Consider the following 19,193-nt stretch of genomic DNA (forward strand, 5'->3'; position numbering starts at 1 on the left):
TTATTGCTAGTATTAAAATATGAAATCTTTCAATGTATTTTTATCTTCGACTGTAAAGATGTTTGGCTGCTTAAAGTTTAGGTAGAAATAAATTTTAAAAATTTACTTTGAAAAAGTCTGAAACACACTATGCAAGTAAATCTGAAATCATTAAGCATGTAAGTTCAATGGGTTTAAAAACATGAAAGTTTTACTTAAAGCAAAATACTTCTTTAGAGATTATGTTACTGTGATGGCCAGATTTTTTGTTTTAAACTGTTTAATGCTGTCGTTATACACTTACAAAAATATACTGAACAAAAAGAGAACTTAAAAATTTGTTTAGAAATAGTATTTTGTAAATATTACATAAATATTCATGTCGTCAAAAGATAGTATCATGTAGAAAACTAACTGCATCATATATATGTTGTGATATATGTTCGTGTATGTATAGGCAAATATGTATACGCATACAGGTACATATGTGTCAACTACCATTTTTCTTTTAATCAAAATTTTAAAGTACTGCATACATATATATCTACATAATAGATATATAAAAGTACTATTAGAACGAAGCTGTTTCCTGAAAGCTAAGCAGTTAAGGAATAATAGAAGCACTTTCCTCAAGATTTTTAAGACTTATGTCTAATACTGAAAGTGTAGTCAAAGAGTATGCTAATACCCAACCACATTCAATCTTGAGTATCATAAATAAAAACATATTGTTTAAATGTCATCATATATTTTAAATTATACGGAAATATCAGCATTTCTCAGAAGAAACGAGGAATAATTGAAATCTATACAATAATAGATGGTCTCCATTTACAATTAAAGCAATAATAAAGGATCAGGGGAAAGGAGCCTACCTTCCATTGCCCTTTTAAAGAAGACCTTACAGCTCCCACAGGTAAGGACACCATAATGACAGCCTGATGCTTCATCCCCACAGATTAAACAAATCTTCTGAGGTAATGACTCGAAGCTGTATTGTGGGCTCTGGCTGGCTTCTGAATCCGGCCTTGAAATGCAAAACAAAGTACTCCATTTATTTTTAAGTGCACCACTATCTAATATTAAAGATTTCTTAAACCAGTATTGACACGGTGAAAGGAGATTTTAAAAACAGAACTGTATATATACACTTGAAAGACATGCAAATTAAACTTGGTAATAGACTACCTGTAACTGGATTCAACACACTTGCAAATGATTAGCCATTCATCAGTAGCACCAATATAAAAGAACAATTATTACGGTATAATATTAAGTTCTGGAAAGCTAAAGTCAGTTAAAAAGAAATCGTTCTACAAAACTCTTTATATAGAAACGATTTAGTCTTTGACAAATGAAATGTTATGTCCTTCCTGTGGGTATGCTGGGTCAAAACAAATACGGTTTGGCTTTAAAAGTTCGATGGTACTTTGCAATGTTTTGGTTTTGAGTTTTTAAAACACAACCCTGTAATCATTGCTTACTTAAACAAGTATATGTTTGTCATTTTAAGTATTGTCCAATACACTGACACTGTTGCCTATTCACAACATAAGATTCCAAACAGAGCATTCTTTTTTTACATTCCATTACTTCAGTATGCAAATTAGTTTTTTAAACCTGCATGAAAAAAAAAAAAGTTGTAGTGAATCGCAAGCAATAATTAGAAAACGGTGCAATGCAGTGATAGGTGTTTAAATCCACAGTTTAAACATCTCTAACGTGAACTTAACTTTAATCTTGGGATTCTTAAGAAAATAGAGCCATTAAAGTGTTCAAATCCCTAAGATGGTGCTGCTTTCGGTTCTGGCCGGCCACCTCTCAAGTCCCACCCCTCCCGGGGGAACGGTGCCTTAACTCCTCTCCAGGACAGGCACTCCTGGTAAACGTCCTTCCTCTAAGAAAGAAGCATTTCATAAAGCCCCCAACTCGCCGCGCACTTTCTGCCCCGCTGGGCTACAGCGGACCTAGTGTGACGCTGCACGTTTTAAATCAGGACTGGTTCTGCTTCGGAATCTGGAAGATTCGGAAAGTTTGAAATAACAAAAAACAAAAAAACAGCTTTCAGGCAGGCACGCCCCCAAAATAGTATAGTCTGCGCCCACCTTCGTGTCCCCAAGGGTGAGGAGAGGAGGGAAGAAGAAGGGAGGCAACTGCCCCTGTGCTGTGTCCCGCTGCCCACCCCCTCCGGCCGCCTGGGGGAGCGCAGCGGTGCGCCGGGGCTGGGGCTGAGGGTTGGCGGCTGCCGCCAGCGGAACCGCTACTCCCGGACGCGCTGGGCGCGCCCCGCCCCGGCCTCTCACCTCAGGTAGTTGAGATAGGGCGGGTAGACCTGCTGCAGGCTCTCCTTGAGCACGGCGGCCTGGTAACCGAGCTGCGGCAGCCCGTTGAGGCCGAGTGCAGGGTAGAGCGCGGGGGCCGCCCCGGCGGCGGCGGCAGAGGCGGAGGTGGAGGGCAGGCCATCCCGCGGGAGCAGGCAGCCGCCCGCGCCCGGCGCCTTGCAGGGCGGCGGCGCGAACTGGCCCTGCTGGGGCGGCGCGCCCTCCGCTTTGTACAGGATGCACTCCAGGGTCGACCCCGGGGAAGACGCGGACGAGACTGAGGCACTGGCTGGTGCGGCCGTCACTGCCGCTTCCCCAGGTCTGGATGGGGGCGCTCGCGGCGGCAGCTGGGGCGGTGGCCCCAGCGGGTAATCCGGGAAGGCGGCGGGGTTGGCACCGGCCACCAGGTAGGAACCCGGGGAGCGCGCGGAGGCCTCCGCGCCTTCCTCCTCCTCCTTGATCTTTAGAGCGGGCGGCTGGAAGTCGCCATAGAGAGGGTACGCGTTGTCCTTGGGCTCGGCGTCGGGCGGGTACGCGCAGTCGGGGAAGTCGCCGACAGCGACCGGAGTGGATGAGGCAGAGGGTGAACTCTGCGGCGGGGCAAAGGCGCTGGCGGCTCCGGCGCCGCCGTCGTAGCTCTCGTCTTCCAGCAACTGCCGAGTGCGGGCTGCCAATAAGGCGTGATTGAGAGGCACGATGGGCACGTGGATGAAATCCATCATCGTGGTGGCCAGCGGGGAGCGCCCGGGCGCCATGGGCGCGTCCTGCTCCACCAGGGCGACCCTGGGCGCTGAGAAGCGGGAATCTTCCTTGGGGACCAGGCCGACGCCTCCTGCGGCCGCCCCCGGGGGGACAGCCGCGGCTCCTCCTCCAGCCGCCGCGCCACCCAGAACCCGAGGTTTGCCCTTCAGAAGCGGCCCCGCAGAGTCCTCGGACCCGGAGCCATCCTCCTCCTCAACCTCCACCGCAGTGGGCTGCGGAGACGGCTTCACTGGGGCCCCGGACCAATGAGGGCTCCCAGAGGCCGGGAGCAGCAGCTGCTGGGATGGTGACAGGCCCCGGGGCAGCACCTTATGGGCAGCTGCCGTCGCGGAGCTGTCTCCAGTCTTGCCCCCGGACCGGCTCATGAGCGGAGACAACACCCTCTGGGTGGCAGGGGCAGCCGGTGGATCTTCAGGAAGTTCGGGGCCAAACAGGCACCAAGAGCTGGTGACCTCGCAGGCGGGAGGGCTGGGTTGGCTCTGCCCGGGACCTGAGGGCGCCAACAGAGTGTCCAAGACACTGTCCAGCAGTCCGCTGTCCTTTCCTGGGGGTCTAGAACTGCTGCCTCCAGTACCCCTTGTAGCTTCAGCTCTGGAATATGCTCCCTCCACGTCGGACAGCGACTGCTGGTCCTGCGTCTTTTCGTCTGGGAGGTCCTGTCCCTGGCAGAGCCGAGGGAAGAGTAGCCCGTCCAGGGAGATAGGTATGGCCGAAACTTCAGGCAAGGTGTCCGAGGTCTGGCTCCCCTGGAACGGGCCTGCAGCTGGGCGACACAGCAGTGGGGATCCGACCTCGGGGGAGGGCGGGCCGCCCGCCACGTGGGGAGCCCGGGGACCCTTTGCCTTCAGCTCAGTCATGACGACCTGGACTCTCCTTTTCTCCTCCCCCGTCTCCAGGGAGGAGGGAAAAGGGAAGGGGGGGCGGTTCGGGAATATAGGGGCAGAGGGAGGAGAAAGTGTGTGTTGAATGTGGCTGGACCGGAGGGATCTCCACCTCCTGGGTCGGGGGGCGGGGGAGGGCGGCGCTGGTCAGGTCCTGCCCTTGGCCTCCATCCTGTCGTCAGGGGAACGGTGGCTGTCGTTTGTCCCAGCGAGCGGCAAGTGGGGAGCGCAAGAAAAAGTAGTAATTGTAGGGATCTCGTCTCCTAACTCGGAGAGTTTTCCGAGAGTTCTCCGACTTCTGTCCGAGGACTGGAGACGCAGAGTACTCACAAGTCCGGCACTTGAGTGACTGCGGCGGCGATGGCAATTCAGTGACACGCGGCTCCTTTATCTCCCGACTTTTTCTTTGGCATCAAACTCGTGCATGCTGTGAAGCTCTCAATCCCTCGCTGAGTTCCACTGCCCCTCTCACTAAAACCCTGGGGCTAGTCGGACCTCTCGGTACAGCCCATTCCCAGGAAGTGTCGGGCTTCTGCTGGCTCCCTACTGCGGGCGACAGTCATCCCCGAAGATCTCAGTGCCCAGCAGTGCGGGAGCACTAGCCGCCTCGGGTTGTAGATTTCACTCAAATGACAAGTGAAGCTAGTTCTCATTGAGAATGCCACCCACACGCGCAAATACAACAAGGCTTACCCCGATTAGTGACAGCTGTGTACTGGCCAGACAGCTTTCTAACAACGCCTCCTCTTCTAGGGAGGCCCCGCCCAAAGCCCCTCCCTACCCCAATTAGGGGTAGGATCTGAAACTCTGGAATTGGCATTTCCACCCATTATTCTGAATGCTACTCTCAATAGCAGGTTCTTCGGGATGGAACCTCATAAGCGTATTCCATTTTGTTTTGCAAATTAAGAATTGTGCCCTGTCTAATTGGAAAAACGAATAGATTCTATCAGAAGTAGAATTTTTGTCACCATTTTAAGATTTCAGTTTTGTAAAGATTTAACACAGGAAGATATTTGACTACATTATCTTTTAAAATAATAAATGTATCAAAGACGATTCTAAATACTTTAAGAGATTTTCTCCCTTATGCGTTCCATAAAAGTGAATGCTTTCAAGTTTCTCCTGCTGCAACCAACATGTCCTGATCCTCTTGAGTAATCCTCAGCGTGACAAAGAAATTTGGGAGTAGGAGATGGTCACACCTCTGTACCTGTGATGGAAGTTTGGATGTTGTGTGCCATACTTTGATTTGTCCTAAGGAATGTGTTCCAATTTTTAGTAAATAGCACTTTAAGGAAAGTTTCCTTTAGCTCCAGCTTATACCCTGTGCTACATCATAAGATCCTCAGTAGAGATGTTGAACAGTACTTTTTTCCCTAAATATTCTTAGTCTGAAAAGTAATTATCTTTGAACTCATAAAAATGGATCCCCTCTAAATTCATGAAGTCAGTAGAGAAAGGGAAGAGTATTGCAATATATATTTTAGATAAACAGTCATAAACTATATTTGACCCAAGACCACTGGGTATTTTAACATCATCTTAAATATACCTTGTTCAAAACAGAGTGAATGATTTGCAAATTTTCCTATAGGACCTCAAGGTCTAGCTATGCTAATGACTCATAATTTATCTCAACCATGTATAGAAAATACAGAAGAAGACTCCAAGAGGTGGGGGAGCCACTAGAGGTAAGAAGCCTGGACCCCTCGATCATCTGGGGAAGGGCTACATGAGTGAGAAACAAACCTTTATCATGTTAGATCACTAGGACTTGGAGTTGATTGTTCTAGCAAGTGGTTTACTCTGATTAATTTTAGGTATGTGGGAGTTAGGCAGATAGAGGAAAGGTAAAGAGAATTCCAGGAAGCAGGTATAGTATGTTCACAGGGCATCTGCAAGGGGACCATTATGAATAAAGCAGGAGCAATTGTGGTCACAGAAGTATATGAGACTAGAGAAGTAAACTGATTTATTAATATCATTATTGTTGTTTTCAGGCTTTCTCTTTCCAACCTATCTTAAAACAGTTACCGTGCTTTATTGAGGTATAATTCTAATATCATATGACTCACTCAAAGTATCAATTCATTGATTTTTCATGTACTCAGAGTTGTGCAACCATCACCCACTATTAATTTTGTAACATTAGCATAACTCTAAAATCTCAGTATGCACTAGCAGTTACTCCACATTTCTGCCTAAATCTCCCAGCTGCCACTAATATGCTTTTTGTACTTGTGATTTGGCTATTTTGGATCAAAGTTCATCCATGTTCCACATGAATCAGTACTTCTTCACTCTTTTTATTGACAAATAATATTTCATTGTATGGATAAACCACATTTTATTTATCCATCTCTATCAATTGTTGGACATTTGGGTTGTTTACACGTTTTGGCTACCATGAAAAATCCTGCTAATGAATATTCATGTGCAAGTTTTTGTGCAGCATATATTTTCCTTTCTCCAGGTATATACGTAGGAGTGCAATTCTTGGGTCATATGGTAACTCTAGGTTTAGTCTTTGGAGGAACTGCCAGACTATGGTTCAAATGATTGTACATCTTACATTTCCACGAGCAGTGTATAAGGGTCCTAGTTTCTTCACATCTTTGACAACACTTTTTATCTGTCTTTTTTGTTATAGCCCTCCAAGTGTGTGAAATGGTATCTCACTGATTTATTTATATTTTCCTGATAGCTAATGCCACACAATGTATAGAGTTTGTAAAATCAGGACAGCATTGCCAGTTAGTCTTCTAAGCCCTTTACCTGTGTTAACTGTAATCCTTCAGCAGTCTCACAAAATAGGTACTTTTATCCCAATATCATAGCTGGGGAAACTGAAACACAAGGTTATCCGGTATTACAAAGTTAAGTACTGTAACCCAAACCCAAGACATCAAATGACTCCTTAAGAGTGTGGTTTTAAATGTCAGATGCCATATAATTTGGTTTCCTGGTCGCTACTGTAAAATTGGCACTTGGCTTCATTTTAAATCTGACAAACTATATTTAGCTTGATTTTGGTTGGTTATAATAATTCCCTTGTCAGAATGTCTGGGGAGGTTGTTTCCAAAAGATTGAAAATCTTGACGTGGGAAGACAATAATAAAGATGTCCAACATGTCCTAAATCACCATTATTCCATAAATTTTGATGCTGAGTGATTAGCATTTTTGGCACAGGAACTCCCCAAATGTATGAATCGCTGAATGAAACAAAATTCACTGATTAAATTCAGGTGTGATGGGGCTAACTTCAGATATTCCTGAAGACTGTTTTTGGAGAAGAGGATGTAAACGTGGAAGTTTTTTTTTTCTATAGTTTGGAAAAAAACCACGTTATCAAGATATAGTTGTCATATAATAAACTGTGTATATTTAAATTGTATAATTTGTTGTTATACCTGTGAAATTAAAATGATAAACATACCCTTTGCCTCCAAAAGTTTCCTCATGCCACTTTTTAAATCCCCTCATGTTATTCTATCCCATCCCCTTCTCCTAGTACTAATCACCACTTTCTGGCAAGCCACTAATCTGCTTTCTGTCACCATATATTAGGTTTTAAAAAATATTTTTATCAATTTATTAAACATTAAATTATACATATGCATACGCCTTTTAGGTCTGTTTCCTTTAAATGTTTTATTAATAGATTTTACTCTGGGGATCAATTTTGGATTTACAGAAAAATTGAGCAGATAATATAGAGAATGCTCATATATCATTTGTACAATTTTCTCTGTTAGCATTTTAAATTAACAGGGTACTTTTGTTATAATTAATGAACTAATACTGATACATTGTTATTAACTAATATTCATAGTTTATTTAGAATTTCTTCATTTTCATTTAATGTCCTTTTTCCTTTCCAGGATTCCATCCAGGACACCACATTTAATTGTTATGATGTCTTGGGCTCCTCTTGGCTGTGAGATTTCTCAGATTTTCCTTGTATTTGATGACCTTGACAGTCCTTAGGAATACTGGTGAGGTATATTACAAGATGCCCCTCTATTGGAATTTGATGTATCTTCATGAGTAGACTAGGGTTATGGGTTTTGGGGGAGGGGGTGGAAATCAAAGAGGTAATGTGCTGTATTTATTACATCATATGAAGGGTACGTATTGTCAACATGACTTATGACTCTTAATGTTGTTCTCTATCACCTGGCTGAAGTAGTGTTTGTCAGGTTTCTCCATTGCATAGTTACTCTTTTTTCCCTCTTTGCATACTCTTTACTCTTTGGAAGGAAATCATTATGAGTCACTTAAGGAAGTGTAGGGGAGTAGGGTGTTATGCTAGCCCTCCTTTGGAGTGGAGTATCTACATAATTTATTTGGAATTCTGTGTGGATGATTTGCCTATTCTCCCCCATTTACTTCTTTGTTCAGTCTTTTCTTTATATCTGTATGGATTCATGAATACTTTGTTACTCAAATTTTTCCAGGTTTGGCATTGGGAGCTTTTTCAGTTGACTCCTGTGCTCCTTGACCCACTCTCCGTATTGTGTGTATGTGTAGACCTTGTTACTCTGTGGTATTACAAGATGCTACAGGCTCATCTTGTATATTTCCAGCCCCAGTTGTAGAATCAGCCATTTATACAAGGAAGTCTGAGACTTCTTATTGGAAGCTAGTATAGAAATGAAGATCTGGATGCCAAATAAATTAGTTTTTATTTCTTAGAATTGTGTATAATACAGTATATGCTTTTTTCATTTGGTTTCTCTCAGCATAATTATTTTGAGATTCAGCTAAATTATAGTATGTATCGATAGTTAATTCTTTTTGTTATTTTTATTTATATACTATAGTTTGTTTATGTATTTGACTGTGGATAAATATCTGAGTTGTTTCCAATTTTTTGATATTATAAATAGAGCTACTAAGAAAATATTGTACAAGTCTTTGCATGGACACGTGTTTTCATTTTTTCTTGGTAAATACCTAGCAGTAAAATGGCTGGATAAATTCGTGGGTGCTGTGGTCTGAGTGTTTGTGTTTTCCCCAAATCTGTGTGTCAAAACCTAATCATCAATGCATTAGTTTTAGTAAGCAGGACTGTTGGGGAGTGATTAGGTCATGGAGTGCTGCTTTGCCCCTTCTACCATGGAGTACACAGTAAGAAGTTGCCATCTAGGAACTGCAAAGCAGGTCTTCACCAGACATCAAATCTGTCGCCTTTATTGTGGACTTGCCAGCCTCCTGAACTGTGAGAAATAAGTTTCTGCTGTTTATAAGCTACCTAGTTTATGGTATTTTGTTACAGCAGCCCAGATGGACCAAGACAATACATGTATATTTAACTGTCAAACAATTTTCCAAAGTGATTGTATCATTTTACATTTCCACCCAGTATATTAGAGTTCTAATTCTTCCATAAGCTGGACAACAATTGGTATAGTCAGCATTTTTAACTTTAGCAGTTCTAACAGGTAGGTAGTGGTATCTCATTATGGTTTTAATGTGCATTTCATTAATGACTAATGATGTTGATCATGTTTTCACACACTTATTTGCGATATTTATATACTCCTCTTCTGTGTATCTGTGTGTCTGTTCAAATCTTTTGTTTGGCTTTTAAAAAAAAAAATTGAATTGTTTTGTTGTTGTTGAATTTTCAGAGTTCTTTATGAATTCTGCTAGAAGTCCATTGTCATATATGGGATTTGAAAGTAGTTTCTGGCCGGGCGCGGTGGCTCAAGCCTGTAATCCCAGCACTTTGGGAGGCCGAGATGGGCGGATCACAAGGTCAGGAGATCGAGACCATCCTGGCTAACACGGGGAAACCCCGTCTCTACTAAAAAATGCAAAAAAACTAGCCTGGCGAGGTGGCGGGCGCTTGTAGTCCCAGCTACTCGGGAGGCTGAGGCAGGAGAATGGCGTAAACCCGGGAGGCGGAGCTCGCAGTGAGCTGAGATCCGGCCACTGCACTCCAGCCTGGGCGACAGAGCGAGACTCCGTCTCAAAAAAAAAAAAGAAAGTAGTTTCTTCTAGCCTGTGGCTTGTCTTTAAGTTCTCTTAATGGGATCTTTTGAAGAGCAGATGTTTTTAATATTGACAAAGCCTCTTTATTTACATTTTTATGGATTATACTTTCGGTGTCATAACTGAATATTCCTTGCCAAACCCAAGGTCGTAAATGTTTTCTGTCATGTTTTCTTTTGGCTTTATAGTTTTAGGTTTTACATTTATATCTGTGATACATTTTAAAGTTACTTTTTAATATGGTATAAGGTCTAGATCAAAATTCACTTTTTTTGCATCTGGATATCCAGTTGTTTCAGCGCCATTTGCGGAAAAGAATACGCCTTCACTAATTTCCTTTGCACCTTTGTTGAGAATTAGTTATTCAGCTATGTGGAGATCTGTTTCTGTACCCTCCATTCCATTTAATTGTATTATTGGACAGTTTTTATGTCAATACATTATCTTGATTAGCTGTAATTTTTTAAGCTGTTCTTGTTTAAATCCATCTGTGTAAATGACAGTGTTCTTCCTCTAACCTTCCAGCCCTGGGGGTGAAGAGGGGTAGCCCACAGCTGGTTGAGGGAAGAGACAGGATCCAGGGTGTGCTCTGAAGCTACAGATAGCATGAGAGGCAACCCATAAAGTTTCTAAGCAGAGTGGTAACAGTGGCCCCCCACTTCTGTTTCTGAACTCCAGCTCTCAGCATGTTGGTGACTTTGAACCCCCTGCCCAGAAATGGAAATGCCAAAATGGAAGAGCCCTCAGTCACCTAGCTCCCTTCCCAATAGGACATAGAGTTAAAGGCTAGACCATCTTCCCTCCTGGGTGGAACCCTCCTTCCTCCCACGAATACTTAATGTACTAGTGCTCCAACTTTATTCTTCTTTTTCAAAATTGTTTTGTCTAGATCATTTGCATTTTCATGTAAATGTTAGAAGCAGTTTGTTAATATCTGCAAAAGAAAAAAAAAAAACCCTTCTGCAATTTTGATTGGAATTGAGTTGAAATTATAGATCAGTTTGGATCTCCTTCTCTCAGCAGTGTTTTCAAGCTTTCGGTGTACAGGTCTTTCACATCTTTTGTCAGATTTCTCTCCAATTATTTCATAGTTTTGCTGGTATTTTGAATGGTGTATATATTAGCTTTCCATTGCTGAGTCAGCAAGTACCACAACTTACTAGCTTGAAAAAGCACTCAGTTATTATCTTACAGTTTCCATGGGTCAGGAGTCTGGGCATCGGTTGGATGGATCCATTGCTTAGGGCTCACATGGCAGCAATTAGTGGATAAGCCAACACTGTGTTGCCATCTGTGGCTTATGGTGCACATCTAGGCTTATTCAGGTGACTGGCAGTTGTAGAACTCATGTGACTTTCATATTCTTTGAGGTCCGCAGGAAACAGTTTTACTCAAACTTTTTAAGGGTTTCTGCCTGATTAAGTCAGACCCTCCCAGATGATGTCCATATCCGTATTATTCAAAACTGATTTGGGACTTTGTTTTTTTTTTTTTTTTGCAGTCTCATTCTGTTGTCCAGGATGGGGTGCCATGGCATGATCTCAGCTCATTGCAACCTCGAACTCCTGGGCTCAAGCAATCTTCCTGCTTCAGTCTCCCAAGTAACTAGGACTATAGGCATCTATCACCATGCTTGACAAATTTTTATTTATTTATTTATTTATTTTTTGAGATAGGGTCAGTCTTGCTCTGTTGCCCTGGCAGCTCCCAAACTCCTGGGTTCAAGTGATCCTCCCCACTCAAGTTCCCAAAGTGCTGGGATATGCAGGCATGAGCCACCTCACCTGCCCTGATTTGGGATCTGAATTACATCTTCACATTTCCTTTTGCCATAAATGTAACATTATCCACAAGAGTGACATCGATCATATTGGCAGTCAAGTCCACATTCAAGAAGAGGCAATTATACAAATACTGTACCACAGTGGGACAGGAATTTTGGAGACCATTTTATAATTATACTGAATTTCTGTATTGTGCATTCTTAGACACAATTGATCTTTAGCTGGAGTGATGAAGTTGGGAATACTTGCCAGTTTGTTGATTTTAGGAAGAAACCATTCAGTCTTTTAACATTAAACATGACGTTTGCTGCAGGTTTTTCATAGATACCCCTTCTCAGGTTGAAGAAATTCCCTTCTACTCTGAGTTTGCTGAAAATTTTATTAGGGGTAGATGTAGGTTTTTGTCAAATTTTATTTATGCATCCGTTGAGATAATCATACAGTTTTTCTTTTTTAATTGGTTAATATAGTGAATGACAGTCCTTGAGCTTTGAATGTTAAACGAACCTTGTATTCTTTGGCTAAATCCCACTTCATCATAATGTATTACTTTCATGTATTGCATTTTGATTTGTTAGAAGCTTCTTTAGAATTTTAAAATTTCCACTCATTAGGAATACTGGTCTGTTGGTTTCTTTTCTTGTAATGACTTTATCTGATTTTGGTATCATGAATGCCACTGTATACATAGTATATTTTCTTTCTTTCTTTGAGATGTATCTCGCTCTGTTGCCCAGGCTGGAGTGCAGTGGTGCGATGTCAGCTTACTGCAACCTCCGCCTCCTAGGTTCAAGTGATTCTCATGCCTCAACCTTCTGAGTAGCTAGGACTACAGGCACATGCCACCACACCCAGCTAATTTTTAGTAGAGATGGGGTTTCACCATATTGGCTAGGCTGGTCTTGAACTCCTGACATCAGGTGATCTGTCCACCTTGACCTCTCAAAGTGCTGGGATTACAGGTATGAGCCACTGTACTCATTATCTATTAGTATTTTCATATTATTAGTATAAAATAAAAGAACACAATGATAGGTATAGTCTTCACAGATAAATGTATATTGGCACAAGCTGCTCTTTGGTGTTGGCTATCCACTATGACAGTGAGCATAGCATACAAAGAAAGTCCTGAAACTTCCTTAAACTTGAAAAGATGATTCCGTTTTGTCATGTTTGCTTTTCACTTTTTATAGTGACCTAAGGAATCATTCATTCATTTTTACAAACATCTGCCTATAGTATATCATTAAACAGCTTGCTTTGTATGTTATTTTCCAAGTTGTACTATATTTTCTGCACTGTCATATGTAATGCTCATAAAACTTCATGACATATGTATTATTATCTCCATTTTACAGATGAGGAAATTGAAACCTGCTGTCTTAGAGAAAATACGAACACATTCAGAAGGACATATTGGGCCATCCAGACCTATGACTTGGCTAGTTGGAAATTTTTACTGTCTATACAAGTTTAAGAAATAGAATTTGATATCTGTTATTCTAGCTTGAGGCAATTCTTCCATATTTACATGGGGCTAATTTCAGGTGTAACTTGGGACTTGATGGATACTACAAGAGAAGGAGTATACAAAGGTCGCTTCTCTGACCTTCCTGGTGCTCCCTCAGTTTCTAAGTTCACTGCACCATACAACCACTACGTTACTCAGGCCCTTCCACAGATGTGCTGAATATTCTGCAAAATATACCTGATTTTTATACCCATGTCAGATAGTATATATTTTGGCTGAAGTAACAGGATATTCAACAAAAAGTGAGTTATATAATAAATGTTTATTATCCCTCATAACAAGAAGTCTGGAGGAAAGTAGTTCTAGGGTTGGTGAATCATTGGCTCAGTAGTGGTCTCACAGGCCCAGACTCCCCTGCCTTTTCAGTGAGCTAACCTCAGAATCTTGGGGTTTTCTTTCTTCCTTGTCCCCAGCATCCAAAGATGGCCACTAAAGCTGTAGGCATCAGAGCCTCACATAACCTCATGCAGAATTAGGAATAAGGAGAATTTCTCTTTGCATTATTTTTTCAAATCGGGGGGGGGAGAAATTCTTACCCAGAAGCCCACCCCATAGACATCCTATAAAGATATATTGGCTAGAACTGAGTTATCTGTCCGCCAGTAAACGAGTTACTCAAAGAAGAATTTGATTAGACTAACCATAGTTCAACTCCTGCAGCTGTGTCTACTGCTCTGCGTACTTTGCTATCAATATGTGAACACAACTGGGGTTCAGTTAGAAAGGAGTAAGGGTAGGGAGATGGCTGTTGGAAATTCAACAAATAGTGTCTGACATTAAACAAAAGTCTCATTTCCTTCAGAGTCCTAAGTGATACTTAATCTAAACTGAGAAAGAAATTCACACTAATGTAGGAATGAATTTAATAGCCCACTTATTTTTATAAATGTAATCTTTTCATATATTTATCCTGATTATTTTTATACATGTATATGTACATGCATATTGGCAATTCTATTTTATGTGATATTTCACAATAACTATCTACTCCAAATATCCCTTTAGGTGCCTTGAATTATTCTTCAACCTTATGTACTAATTGCTGATGGCTACGGCCCTCATTTCTTTGGTTCTGCAGTTTAGCATATAGTTGTTGAGAGTTTACATGTACCTTCATTTGCTACACTTTAGTGTCCTTGGGGCTATATACACTTAACTAAACCTGGCTTATATTACAGTTTGGAAATACTTTTAATTTTTAATTTTGTCATCTAGTTTTTTCTCTTTAATGTAATGTAGCTTTTAGAGATTTTTCTTATTACTATTAAAAGTTTATATAGAATATTTTAGGATGAGGAAAGATTGGCAAATGTAAGTACTAAAGATAAAAATCTGCCATAATCTGTAGTTTATATGGTTAATATGAATGATATATTTTGTGCAATTAAGAGGAAAGGTATCATAATATTGGGCAGGAGTATGAAGGTCAAGAACTAGAAGATAATTCCTTGACTACATTCTGAAATCAAATCTTTTGAAGTAGGAGTCATAAATACCAGCTGTTTATCTTAACGTACATACATATATATATATATATATATATTTTTTTTTTTTTTAAGGTGAAGTAAGTTTATTAAGAAAGTAAAAGAATAAAAGAATGGCTACTCCATAGGCAGAGCAGCCCCAAGGGCTGCTGGTTGCCTGTTTTTATGGTTATTTCTTGATTATATGCTAAACAAGGGGTGGATTATTCATGAATTTTCTCAAAAGGGGGTGAGCAATTTCTGGAGATGAGGGTTCTTCCCCTTTTTAGACCATATAGGGTAACTTCTGGATGTTGCCATGGCATCTGTAAACGGTCATGGCACTGGTGGGAGTGCCTTTCAACATGCCAGTGCATTATAATTAGCAAATAATGAGCAGAGAGGATGACCACAGGTCATTCTTGTCGCCATCTTGGTTTTGGTGGGTTTTGGCTGGTTTCTTTACTGCAACCTGTTTTATCAGCAAGGTCTTTGTGATCTATATCTTGTGCTAACCTTCTGTCTCATTCTATGACTTGGAATGCCTAACCGCCTGGAACTGCAGCGCAGTAGATCTCAGCCTTATTTTACCCAGCCCCTATTCAAGATAGAGCCACTCTGGTTCAAATCCCTCTGACATATTCCCCCTCTCTTTTATAAGAAAACCCTTAATCCTAAGGGTTGCAGAAGGATGAAGAACCACTTTCTGTAACTTCTTCCTGCTGAATAGGGGTGATGATATTCCTGCCTAACTATTGGGGTCTTTTGTATTCAGGGTAGAGAGGAGCTCAGTCAAAAAGCATCAGTATGGTGAGGACATTCATAACTCTGAGTTCTGACAAAAGGTGATGTTTGGAAGATGAATAAGTGTTTAAGAAAACATTCAGTAAGCTTATCTTGCATTCCTACACAAAGAGTACAACAGCAATATATTTCACAACAGTAATGCAAAGTAAGTGAAATTATCCCAAGTAAACTAAATAAGAAGGCTTTCCATGAACTGGGCAACTGGTGGGACCAAGCTGATAAGGGGTTGCTAGCTGATTCCAATATGTGCCCAGAATTAGGATATTGATCCAAATTTTTACATTACCCATCCTTCTTGTTTTTCCTGAGCTGCAGTCAGAGATCACTGGCTGGTTCATAGTAATAAGCAAGATCAGCCTAAATTGCAGGAAGAAAAACAACTGATGAGACTAGAATATAACAACAAGTATACCATAGTTCTTGAAACATAATTTTTTTTCTCTCTCCAGTCTTCCATTTTTACTAAAGACAAATCATGATAGTCTAGTTTGCTTTATTATACTTTAGTTGTATAAAGTGCAGCAAGAATAATTATTTTCACATAGGCTTGTAAAATTGGCTTTGATGGAAGTCTCTTCCATAAGAAATTTCAGATAAGACCTTTTCTTAAAGCTGAGCTCAGCCATGGGTTTGTACCCTCAACTACCTATGAATTGGGTACATTCCTCTCCTCTTGAGGTCCAAAGATAACCTGGGGCTCCTGGGTCTGTCAGAAAGTGACATTCTTTATTTACCACAGGTCAGGAACCTTGTACAGGGACAGTATAGATAAGGTATGAAGGCAGTTTTCCCGAGGGACTTTTATTGACTCTGTAAGTCAAGTTTTATTTCTCAAAGGAAAGCATAACATTCAAGTCAAAGCCTTGTTAAAATAACCAGTTTTTCCAATTGTGTCCTGTTACAAATTAAAACAGATTCTTATTGTACTTATGGAAATAACTATATTGCCATAAGACAAGAATACTTACAAATGGTTTCTAAATTATGGAGAAATCAGGTAGAGAGAAACAAGTATGGTCCAAATTTTGTTCACAGGAATATACTCAAGTGTTAAAAACTATAAATAGCTTCAAAAAAGTTTCCTTGACTCTGAAAAACAAAGGATCAACATTTTAAGCAAAAATGTCACACAAATTAACTCAGTCTTCTCTTACTTCACTCCATGCAGTTAACTCCTGTCCTGCTTGATAGGAACATTTCAGCTCTCCATGATGCCTGAAAGTTTTTTTCTCTATTCTAGTATCACACAATATCCAAAGTTATTAGAAACCTGCATTCAAGAACACCTGTTAGAGTCCTATAGTTGATTATAAACCACCTTTTAAAGAGGATTAAAACAAGACAACAATTATCTGTGGATGATAAAAAGTTTTAGGACAGCCACTATTAAAGCCACAATTGACTAGGAATTTTGATTACTTCTGTGGCATACAACATTTTTACATAACAATTGTAATTATTAATAACACTAAGTCATATGAGAATTTTAGAAGTTTCTCAAAATTTTGGAACACATATCAATAACACATTTATACAAATACAGCCCAAAGAAAGCCAAATACCATTTCATATTTGACAATGCTTTCTGTATGATTTTTATACCAAATAAGCCAAATGTCACTTTTGGACTTTAGCTAAAAGATTAATTAGGTCAGAAAAAAACATACTTTATAATTTTAGTTTGGAAAGTTTGTAAAATATCAAAGATTTAAGACACTTGATATTATAAAATAGAATTCCAGGTTACCTTAAGCCATTCATTTAGCCAAAATAATAACGTAAAAATTTTAAAAGGAGAAAAACCTTTACTCGCTAATAGAGGGAAGACTTAGCTTTTCCAACAATGTTTTTTCTTTCCTTTCTTCTTCCTACAGTTTGTTCAAAAGGGCAGACAAAAACCTTTCATTCCCTAATTTATCTATGAGGAGGGAAAGGAATATAATACTGTTATGGTAATTTTGATAAAAAAGGAACAAATGCTATGTAGAATAACTGTGTTTTTACAAGCTTAAACACCAGAAATAATACTTTCTCATGAGGTTAACAAGATCAATAGTAATTTTATAGTTGAGTTTAAAATAAAATAATGATACTTTTAAGTTTAAAACTATAACATGAGACACAAAAAGACTTTCTCTTACTTTTACAGTTATACTACATATAAGTACTATAACTATTGAGAAGGACATTAGATTCCCAATAAAAAGAAAAGGAATGTTTACATACAACTGGAAAATCATACGTTAAAGAAATATAAGATGCATGATCAAGTGCAAAAAAAAATCTCACTATCACCATACCATTTCTGGAGCTGTAGGCCTTTTTCAGTTGTGAGCCAAACTCATTCCTAACAAAAAGCCTTCATTTTTTCATTATTCTGACTTAAAATAGAAACTAGTCAATCCATAGAATATTAGAAAATTTTGGCTTAGCAAAAGCCATTATCTTTTACAATACCAGTTATTGTGAAAGCACAATATAAGCAGCATAGCTAAATTTAGAAAACATAAAACATGGTAGTAGTTCTCATCTTAAATAGCTACCTGTATAGAACAGGAATAAAAGAGAAGGAAGGGTCTCAAGCTTGGATAGCCATTTATATTTTATTGCCACAGGAGATCCTACTTCCCTTTCTTTCCTCTGACATTCTCTTTCTGTGTTGCTACTTCTCAATTTGGTTCCTTCATTTTTGTTGCTATTCCACATTAAGGTGGTCTTCAGCTCTACTTTCCTAGATGATTATCTTCAACTGACTGCCAATTTTCATTCTACACCATATATCTCTCTTCCCAAAGTCTTGATCATTATCTGTGAAGGAGTGAGAGAAACTGTTTATTGGTAAAAACTGTAAATACAAAAAAAATTTTGACATGGTATAGGCTTTGAAATAAGTTTTTGATAATAAAAGAATTTTTAAGAATTAAAACTCCTGTTAACCACGGAAATAACCACAGATGTTTTCTTTTGGCCTTAACTTTAGTGTACCTGAGGAAATGGTGGTGAAAACTAGTTATTAAGAAGACTTGGCCAGGCGCGGTGGCTCACGCCTGTAATCCCAGCACTTTGGGAGGTCAAGGTGGGCAGATCACATGAGGTCAGGAGTTCAAGACCAGCCTGGCCAACATGATGAAACCTTGTTTCTACTAAAAATACAAAAATTAGCCAGGCATGGTGGCACATGCCTATAGTCCCAGCTACTTGGGAAGCTGAGGCAGGAGAATGACTTGAACCCGGGAGGTGGAGGTTTCAGTGAGCCAAGGTTGCACCATTATACACCAGCCTGGGTGACAGAGCCAGACTCCATCTCAAAAAAAAAGAAAAAAAAAGATGACTTAATTTTATAATTCAAATAATGTATCACTTAAAGATGTCTGTATCCTTATCCTCCTCCTCTTTCTTCCATAAATCAATTTAATCATGTTACCTTTACTGGTGCTTCCCATTGTACTCTTTAATTTGTTTTTCAGCTTTATTTTAATATACTTCCTTTCCTACTTACACGAACAGGTCAATCATAGAACATTTTCTATTTTTCACCTTTCTTCCCATTCTCTTTCCGCTTGTAATATTCTATCCAGTGATTCTTATTCCAATGTTAGTTTTAATTTTAGATTTTCATTGGTTAAAATATCTAATGCTAACTGCTGTAGATTTCATTACCAA

The 19,193-nt window shown here is 40.1% G+C and overlaps 1 protein-coding gene across 1 annotated transcript in view; it reads right to left on the reverse strand.

Moving 5' to 3' along the window:
• Positions 1 to 4,660, reverse strand: part of PGR (progesterone receptor) — a 90,905-nt gene extending 86,245 nt beyond the window's left edge. The window contains 2 exon segments of the mRNA XM_033205821.1: positions 855 to 1,006; positions 2,283 to 4,660. Coding sequence (XP_033061712.1) covers positions 855 to 1,006; positions 2,283 to 3,919 — 1,789 coding nt within the window. The 5' untranslated portion in view covers positions 3,920 to 4,660.
• Between the last annotated feature and the right edge of the window lie 14,533 nt (positions 4,661 to 19,193).

The sequence above is a fragment of the Trachypithecus francoisi genome, unplaced genomic scaffold, assembly GCF_009764315.1.
Source record: "Trachypithecus francoisi isolate TF-2019V2 unplaced genomic scaffold, Tfra_2.0 Lachesis_group8, whole genome shotgun sequence".
Classification (NCBI taxonomy): Eukaryota; Metazoa; Chordata; class Mammalia; order Primates; family Cercopithecidae; genus Trachypithecus; species Trachypithecus francoisi.